The sequence below is a fragment of the Papaver somniferum genome, chromosome 11 (assembly GCF_003573695.1).
Source record: "Papaver somniferum cultivar HN1 chromosome 11, ASM357369v1, whole genome shotgun sequence".
NCBI classification, from domain to species: Eukaryota; Viridiplantae; Streptophyta; class Magnoliopsida; order Ranunculales; family Papaveraceae; genus Papaver; species Papaver somniferum.
The window spans coordinates 96,834,953-96,844,781 of NC_039368.1; the positions used below are offsets into that span (position 1 = coordinate 96,834,953).

General features: G+C 34.7%; 1 protein-coding gene across 3 annotated transcripts; it reads right to left on the reverse strand.

Moving 5' to 3' along the window:
• Nucleotides 1-8,088: 8,088 nt before the first annotated feature.
• LOC113320132 lies at nucleotides 8,089-9,321 on the reverse strand. Of its 3 annotated transcripts, none has more exons than XM_026568064.1 (2): nucleotides 8,628-9,321; nucleotides 8,089-8,427 (listed from the first exon to the last, which is right to left on the reverse strand). In XM_026568064.1, exons 1-2 carry the CDS (start codon nucleotides 9,255-9,257, stop codon nucleotides 8,221-8,223), a joined length of 837 nt encoding a protein of 278 aa, XP_026423849.1. In that variant the 5' UTR covers nucleotides 9,258-9,321; the 3' UTR covers nucleotides 8,089-8,220. The 3 variants fall into 3 exon arrangements, with proteins under 3 accessions (XP_026423849.1, XP_026423851.1, XP_026423850.1); XM_026568066.1 differs by having other exon boundaries at nucleotides 8,089-8,446; nucleotides 8,628-9,320; XM_026568065.1 differs by having other exon boundaries at nucleotides 8,089-8,458; nucleotides 8,628-9,311.
• Between the last annotated feature and the right edge of the window lie 508 nt (nucleotides 9,322-9,829).

Sequence of the window (9,829 nt, forward strand, 5' to 3'; positions counted from 1 at the left end):
ATAGTGTAGTTATTAATGGTTCTTTCGTTTAACTTAGCGTACATTGATTTGGATGTGAATTTCCCTAAAGCAGTTAGAAGCCACCTAAGAGTATTAGGTTTATTAGTTCTGTTATTTCCTGAGATTAGTCTAATAGCACAAATTTGTTCAGCTATTAAGTTTGGAAAGGATGACTGAATAACAAAATTATTCCACTTTTTAGTATTAGGATCTATAAGGTTTTTCACTAGAGATAAGTGAGAGTATGAAGCATTCTTAAACTGGTTTAAATTTCCCCCTAATCTAGGGATCCAATTATCATCCCATATGTTTATGCTCTGTCCATCTCCAACTTCCCAAATAATGTTTTGTTCTACAAATTTAATTCCTTTACTAATACATTTTCAGATCCAAGAGCTCCGAAGAATTTTTTCTAATTCTGAAGGCTGAATGCTTTCTGAAATATTTTAGTTTTAATTAAGAAACCATAAAGCTTTAGGTTCAGGTAGGAGTCTCCAGGCTAATTTAGCTATAAAAGCTAAGTTAAATTTAAAAGAATTTCTAAAACCTAATCCTCCCTTACAAATGGGTTTACAAAAACAAGAGCAGGAGACTGGGTAATAACCTTTATGATTGGTTTCTTTCCCCCACTAAAAGTCTCTCTGCAATGTATTAATCTTATTTGTTACCTTTTTAGGAAGTATAACGCAACTCATCTGATAACTATCCATACTGGTGAATGTTGTTGTATTCAAAATCATCTTACTTGCTTGTGCTAAAAGCTTTCCTTTCCAGACATGTAATTTACCCTCCATTTTTTCTATTATGCTTTTAAATAGTTTTATTTTTGCTCTGTCTATGAATAAAGGCGCTCCTAAGTAAGTATCTTTAGCTTTATTTTATTTTTTTAATTTTCAGCATTTTAGAAAGCATTCTTTGATGTTTAGGTTGGACGTTTTACTGAAGAAGACTCCGGATTTATCGAAATTTATCAGTTGTCCGAGGCTCTACTAAACTTATCAATAATCTGAAGAATAACATGACATTCTCTAAGGTTAGCTCTAAGGAACAAAAGGCAGCCATCTGCGAAAAAAAGAAGGGAAACTGGATTTTTGTTGGGAGTCATTTGGATTCCATGCAAGGTTGCCTCAGCTTCGTTGGATAGGAGAAGCCTGGAAAAGATCTCCATACAAATCTAATATTCTCTTGTCACTCATGTACTGTAAAAAGAATTATTCTACATGTACCGCCTATTTAGACACGCCCAAAACCTTTAGACACATTAAACAAGTGGGCCCGACCCTAAGGAGATAACAGAGGGTCTCATTCATGGGTGGGTTTGTGTCTGCAAGGTTTAAACGTTGTTTATCTGACGGTATGTCAAAAAAATTTGTTGTAAAAATAAGATATATGGCGACCAGCTCAGACAACAAATAATAGAACCTTTATTGACTTGTCTATATGAAACTGAATTAACCATTCTATCCTAGATAACTCGTTACATGTATAGCAATACCCACAAATGTTTCTCCAGCTTTTTATTTCAAAAAAGAATTGAAGGAATAAAAATAGCCGCTATGATAAGAAAATTTCAGTCAAAGAGTCTTACTATGTAAAGAAAGTACAACATCACAAATTGCCATGAGAATGAATAATAAAAGGATATAAATTGGTGGTTGTGTGCTAATATCCCATTTTAACGAACAAATAATCCTTTTTCTCTCAAAAGTGCGATTAACTAGGCGATCAACTCAGTGAAAAATCAGCATGACTCGGATAAAATTTTCAGCTTTAATTTCTCTCCTAATCTTAAATCTCTTTATTTGAATGTTATTTTCTAGTGATTCTTATCTATTCTAACCTGTTATTTCATATTTAATGGACTCTTTTATTCCCTTTCACTAATTCCAGGTATCGGTGCTTGAAGTTTGGAGTGGTTTTTCCTAATATTCCAAGTAATCTGATCTTCTGGTTCAATGGCTCAACTTTTGATGTTTGATAAGCACGTTTTGATGCGGTTATTTCTTATACCAGCTGATATCCTCTTTTTCATAAATGAAGAAATTGAATTGATTATCTTATGCCAGCGTTCTAGGGTTTAAAGACAAACCAGCCGACTTTCCTTTAATGCTTTTATGGTATCGAGTAAATTATTAAGTTGTAATAATTCTTACACCATGTGTACGACATTCATCCAGGGGAAAAGAGGTGCTAAATTATTATTACTATATGTTTATCTCGTTCTCTTCTCCCGACTTTTATCCTCTCTTCTTCTTTCTAGTTGTTCTGCAATGGAACCTGAGATACTGCAAGTTCAGCAGAAGAGGGAGGGAACTTCGTTAAGTGATAGGTTGAGAGATTTAAGAGAACCAGAAATCTCAACTGAAGGCTTACTACAGGGAGCAGTGCAATATAAGTTTAATTTCTTAGGAAAGATATATACTGCAAAAGTTTACTCGGTTGGTGACTTATATAAAGAATTCAAAAATCTCTGGCCAAAAACCAAAGATATCTTCATCAAAAAGGAGGATAATGATTGTCTTCTCATAAAGTTTCATATCCAAGAAGATTATGAAATAGTTCTCAAGTTTAGGCCTTGTTTTTTAGAAGGAGATCTGCTAGTTTTACAGCCATGGAATCCCCAAATTCCAAAAATCTCTGTGGATCTCACTAAGCAACTCTTTTGGATATGTTTATATAACATGCAACCAGGTTGCTAATGAGAAGATAGTTTATGGTATAGCATCTTCAATTGGGGAAGTTAAAGAGATGGAACCATAGGATTGCATAGTTCCCAAAGGAAAGGTGCATAAAGTTTTAGTTCTTCTCTATGTTAGAAATCCTTTACGTAGGGGATTTTAGATGAAGAATGCTGCCGGGGAAGATGTGTGGATAAGATTATTTTATGAAAAACAACCTTTCAATCTGTGGCTTTTGTTATACAATAGATCATAAGAAGACAGAATGTGAAACCATTGCTGCTTATCTTCTTCAGCAACAGAGAGGTTACTTATCCTCCACCTCTATTCTTGATACTCCGTCATGGGCTAACCCGGATATAAGAGGAAAAAGAGCTGGTAACCAGCATGCAGATACAGAGCAAATGGTTCAGAACAATGACAATCATAATCAACTTGAAGTTATTCAAAGAGAACAAATATAAAATGGTAATTGATAGTTCTTCTTGCATGCATGCAGATAATATAACACTCTTAAATTGTTGCAATTTAATGTATAAGTGTACAAAGATATGGTTAACATGAGTCAGCAGGATGCAGACAATAACATAAGAAATATTCCTTTGGATGCTTCTTCTCCAGTCACTATGGTTGGTTGTAATCCTCAAGGTATGATCCAAGTTCAATTGTTAAATAACAGTGAGCAAGAAAATGTGGTCCAAAGACAAGGGAAGAGAATCAGATTTGAAGAAGGGTGTCCTAGTGGTGAAAACAATATGTTTCAAACCTTGAACCAATATCTAGAAAGTAATAACATTCTAGGAACTATGTCGGAAGTAAACATGGAGAAACATTTGCAAATTTTTAAAAAGTCAATGGGTCAAAAAGGTGGTTACGGGTCGAATATGGATCTTCTAAAATTTTATATGGCACTAGGAGAGTTTGATGTATCTTTTGATGATCTTAATGCTGGTAACATAGATCCAGATTCACTTCTCTATGAAAACACTTTTAAGGAACCCCTTCAAGAGCTTATTAACCAAATTGAAGATAACCTTTTCAGCTATAACTCTACTGGTCTTACTGTAGAGTTATCTAACAATGAGTGTATTAATCTGGAAGATCAGTCTCCATCCGCAGATTCTTACACTTATTTTCATGGGACTGTTTCAGAGCAAAACCACACAAAAAGACATAAAGCAACCTCTTCAAGCACTGATGGCCAGGTAAATTCCTACTCACCTTCATTTCTATTTTCCTATTTATTAAGAGTTCGCATCCAATTATTATTTTAAATTTCAATCACTTCCTGCTTCATTTCCATACATCAAAGATCTTGACTTTTAATAGAGGAATTCTTGCTAAAATGAAAATCTTATCTTGGAACTTTCAAGGATTAGCTGGTAAATCAAATAGGGATAATCTCCAGGATGTAATTAGAATTCATAATCCAGATATAGGTTTCTTGATGGAAACTAAAGTTGGAGTTCAAAATGCAAAAAATATAAACAAAATTTGAATTACCCAAATTCTCATTTTGTTAGCTCTATTGGGTTATCTGGTGGATTAATTCTTCTTTGGAAGGATGGATTTCCATGCGACATTGTCTGTGGCAAAGATAACATGATTCACCTTCTCATAACTTCAAATGCTTCTAAACAGGAATGGCTTATCTTGTGTTTATGGATCCACCAATTATGATCTTAAAAAACAGCAATGAGAATTTATAAAGACCTTAGTGAAAATGTATTTCAAGCATGGGTGGCTATGGGTGATTTAAATTTGCATTTCTCAAATTTAGATGCTTCAACTAGTGTTAGATCCACGGATAATTGGATTTGTAATATAAACAATGGTGCATGACTAATGGACATGGGTTATTCAGGATCACACCATATATGGACTAGTCGCATAAATGGTCAAGGACCTAAGATAGCTAAAGTTGATTTAACAATACACAACTCCAATTGGATTAGAGATTTCCCTGATTCAAAGGTTAAGCATTTGCCATTCCTAGGATCAGATCATTATCCCATTCTTCTCATTACTGAATAGAAAATTGCAAAACCAAGAAATGCTTAGAAATTCTATAAATGTTGGCTTCAAAATCCAAACTGCTCTGATGTTATTGAAAATTCTTGGAATTCCACAGGAAATAATAGAGATATAACTCACTAATAATATCAGGAAAAAACTTTCGAGATGGAATAAAGAACATTTTGGTCGTGTTGACTTTCATATGAGACATCTCAGAAAACAATTATCGACTCTCCAATCCCAACCATATAGTGAATATAACTCTTAAAAATTGATATCACTATACAAAGGTTTAACTACTGCAAAAAGGTAGAGGCACCAGAAATATAGAGATAGATGGTTAAAGGACTTTGATAACAATACAACTTATTTTCATACACTTGCTAATAGAAGGAAAACTCGTAATCATATTTCAGCTCTAAAGGATGAACATGTCCAATGGCATAATTATTCTAAGGAGTTAGGAAATATTCTTACAAACTACTTTTCTTCTATTGCTAAGTCCACACACCAGTTCTATCTTCAGAGCTGTTTAATTTCATTAATACAGTTATATTTCAAGATGAAAATGAAGCTTTATTAGCTTCTCCTGAGGAGGATGAAATCTTAGAAGCACTAAAGTATATGCCAAGTTGGAATTCTCTGGGCGCTGATGGCTTTCAAGCAGTTTTTTTCTTATCTCAATATTCAATATTTGGTAATGATGTGATACAACTAGTTAAACAATTCTTCGATACAAAAGTGATTCTTACTTCAATAAATCAAACAATAACCTGTCTTATACCAAAAAATCAATATCCTTCATTACCAAGTGATTACAGGTCAATAGGTATCTGTAATATTATTTACAAGATCATTTCTAAGTTAATTGTCATTAGATGAAGCCACTTATGGAGAGGATAATATCTCCTACTCAAGCAGCATATGTACCTAAAAGATATATCAATGATAACATTGTTATGGCTCACTAACTAATACATTCGATGAAGAAATCTAGGAAAAAGAAAGGATTAGTGGCTCTCAAAGTCGACATGTCAAAAGCATTCGATAGAATAGAATGGTCTTTTGCGAATTATATGATTGATGCCATGGTTTTTTTCAGGATTGGAGATCCATTATTCATCAATGTAATTCGACAACGATAGTTTCAATTCGTTTAAATGGTAGTATTTGTGAGCCTTATACTCCAATCATAGGACTTAGACAAGGGGACCCTTTGCCCCCTTATATGTTTACCATATCTATGGAGTATCTTACAAGATCTCTTTTAGAAGCAGAAAACAAAAATAAATTGTGCGGAATCAAATTCTCAAAGAATTCAATATCCATAAACCATTTGTTATTCGCAGATGATTGCATTTTGTTCTTTGAAGCTGATCAAGATAGTATTACTCAAGTAAAGTCTTGTCTGCAAATCTTTAGTGCCCTCTCTGGACAGATGATCAAATTTTCGAAATCATCATCTTATATAACAAGTGATATTTTGCATAATCAAAAGTTATCCATCTTGAACCAACTAGGAATTAAACAATAATGTACTTCATATAAGTATTTAGGTTTACCCATTCTTCTAGGTAAATCTAAAAGTAACTTTTTCAATTCATTTGAAGGTGCTTATGAAAACAGATTCCAAGGCTGGTGTTCTAAAACATTAAATCAAGCTGCTAGATCTACTTTAGTGAAATCAGTTTTAACTTCTATTCCTTCTCACTATATGAGCAACTTCAAGCTTCCAAAAACCTTGATCAACAAGTTGGACTCAGCTTATAGACAATTTTGGTGGGGATATAAAACAAATAAAGGGCTCAACTTAGCTGCATGGATTTCCCTATGTGCATCTAAAGATGTTAGTGGCTTAGCATTCAGAGATCTTGAACAATTTAACATTGCACTTATTACTAAACTTGCTTGGAGGATGTGTACCGAGGAAGATAAGAATTTGGTTAAAATGATGAAAGAAAAATATTCACCTTTTTGCAGCTTTCGACATCTTCAAGAATCTCCCAAGAACTCATCCTGGATACGGAAAGGAATATAAGTTGGTCTTCGGAATGTCAAAAGATTTCACAGATGGGATGTCAGAGATGGAAGGAAGGTTTTAGTTTGGTTTGATAAGTGGATAATAGGGTTAGATTGCCCTCCAACACCTAGAGAAACTTTTCATGAACCAGGTAGAATTTTCTATGTGTATGACCTGCTTTTAGAACAACCTAGAAGATGGAATGAGCAACTAATTTGGTCCTTGTTCCCAAATGACATTGTTGAATTAATTCTATGTATGCAACTAGACCAACATGGAGTAGACAAGCTTATTTGGGAACCTAGTAGAACGGGAGAGTTTTTAGTTAAAACAACCTATAAGGCTTTAACTCAATATAAACACTCTAATACAATGGGTTCTCAAATCAATTGGAAAAGGCTTTGGAAAACAGAATCACCACATAAGGTTAAACTATTTATTTGGAAATATTTGAGAAAAATTGTTCCTACAAGAGAAGATTTGCATAAATGCAACTCTTTGATAGAAACGGTTTTTCCAAGATGTTTCCAACAGATAGAAACTTTACAACACCTTCTTATTGACTGTGATCACTCTAGGTCTGTTTGGCTAGCCATGAATAGTAATGTGGAGTCTTTGCAAAGACAACAAATTCAAGTTACTGACTGGATACCTAGTTGGTTCAACACTGATCTTCCATCGGCACAGAATAAAGAGGACACTCAAAGGTGGATACTTATTCTGATGATCACTTCTTGGTCATTATGGAAGAATAGATGCATTAAAGTCTTTCAAAATAAAAACCAAAATTTATCTTATATAGTGCACTGCATTAAAAACATGGTCAAATAATGTGCATCATCAACTTAGTGTCCTAAAAATAACCTCCATGAAGTTTGGTCTCCACCAAATTATGCTCAATTAAAAATTAATATGGATGCTTCCTTTGATGAGCATACTCACCCTTTTGGTATTGGCTTGATCATTTGTGATTATACAGGGAACTGCACTGGCATCAGAGGTATGTCAATGGAGGAATAGATCCCGAACAAGCCGAATGCCTAGCTATAAAAGAAGCTATCATATGGGCTAGGGATTGCAGCTTCATCAATGCCATTTTTGAGAGTGACTGTCAAAATCTCATAAACTCTATCATATCTGCCAAACCAGTGATTCAGTGGATGAATGAACGCCTTGTAGATGAAATAAGACATATGTTATCTATTACTAGTTATGTCTCAGCTAAACATGTTAAAGGATCTCCAAACAATGATGCTCGTGTAATAGCTAATTCTAGCAAAACTAACAAACAATCTTTTGTATATTTTGGTAATCCCATAAAATTTTAAAACTATTATGAGGATGAGCAAAAAAAAAAAATGGAACATGTTTTTGTTTTGCATAAAAAAAAAAAAAAATCCTTTTCTGCTCTATTTGTACTATGTACTTTGATAGTCCGCTCTTGCAGTGACAAGTGCATCTTCCCTTTCACTATAGGAATGGTAAAATAACAAACAAAAAAATCTGTCACCCCCAATTTAGTCTCAACTCATACATCTGTGTGCTTCTTCTGTCTTTATACTGCTTTCGATCCCTATCATTTATTCTGAATGATGTTCTCTTTGCCGGACGTGTTTCATCATCGCGTCTTCGACATTTGGTTGGATATATCTCTGAGTGGTGGGCCCCTTTTCTTTTGATCATCAACTCCAACATTTTTGCTCTGATAAACAGCTGCAGGACGAGTAGGTAACTGCACCCGTTGCTAATCCATTCATACAACAAAATATTACTAATCAAATCTAAATGAATCGAGATCTGAAATCTTATTCAAAATTTATCAACATATTTCATTTTAATTCAGAAATCAACATGACAGAAATTAACACCTCAAGTAAACTTAAAATTGAGCGATGAGAAACAATTAGTCTTACCTCAGTTCCCTGGACGAATGGTGTACTAGAAACACGAAGTCGGTTGTTGGAAGAAGGAGCCACCGTATTTGTACCAACAGATTCATTAGTAACTCTCCCAGATTTTTCTAATAGATCTAACTGATTTTGAAGATCTGCCGTAATTGCTCGTACAGTACCATTTTCATGCTCTAAAACTTCTCTATCGTTTGATGACATTTCAGCATAAGTACAACATAATGCATATAGATTCTTCAATTTGGTGTACTCTATCAAGAGATTCGTATAGAAAACTCGTTCCTCTAGTGTTAGTACAGTAGAAGAAGATGAAGGAGGAGGAGTTAAAAAAACTGGATTGTAGATTGATGATTTTGGCGGCAAACTACGAGGTTTCTGTCTCTGTAAAGAAGCAATACCTGGTGATGAACTTGATGACGATGATGAACGGTAATACGGTGGCGTCTGATAATGTATGGACGAATTTACACTGCCACTGCTCTCAGGAGATTTAAGTGGATCGCTTTTCTCCATGGAGATTTGAAACAGTTGGAATGAGAGAGAGAATAAAGGAGTACTAATTTTTTCTTTGGAAACGAAGAAGACTGTTCTTTGGCTTTTTAAGGCTCCACAATGGTGGAAGCAATGGTCCATCTGGCATCCATCTCTCTTCTGCAAACATGATTTTTAACAAAATTTTATAAAAGATGTGATGGAGATGGACGGTATGGGTTACAAGATAGGAATGGAGTTTGTTTTTCTTCGATGGTGTGTGACGTAGATTAGTTTTCTTATTGTAGGGTGGATGGTGAGATTCCGTTAGAGGATATTTTACTTAACGGCTGCCAAAATATCTTTAAGTAGTGAGTAGTTTAAAATGGACGGATTAGATTAAGTGATTATGCATAACTGGGGTTTTGTTCAATAATTCTACGCACACCGGGGGAGAATCGTGTGAGATCAACCGTAACTCACAAAAAAAAAATGTGGGTCCCATAAGCTCACCCTCTGCAAGCTCCAGTGGGATCCCGTGAATGTGAGACGCGATATTTTTCACGGTGTCCAGCCCCGATATGTGTAGCATCACTCTTTTATTACGTGCACACGCCTTTGATAGACTGGCCCGCCATTCACTACTCCAGTGAACCCGAAAATATTCCGAAATCTGGACGTCTATTTGACCTCCGCGTTAATCAAATCATCAATCAATCATCAATCAATCATCA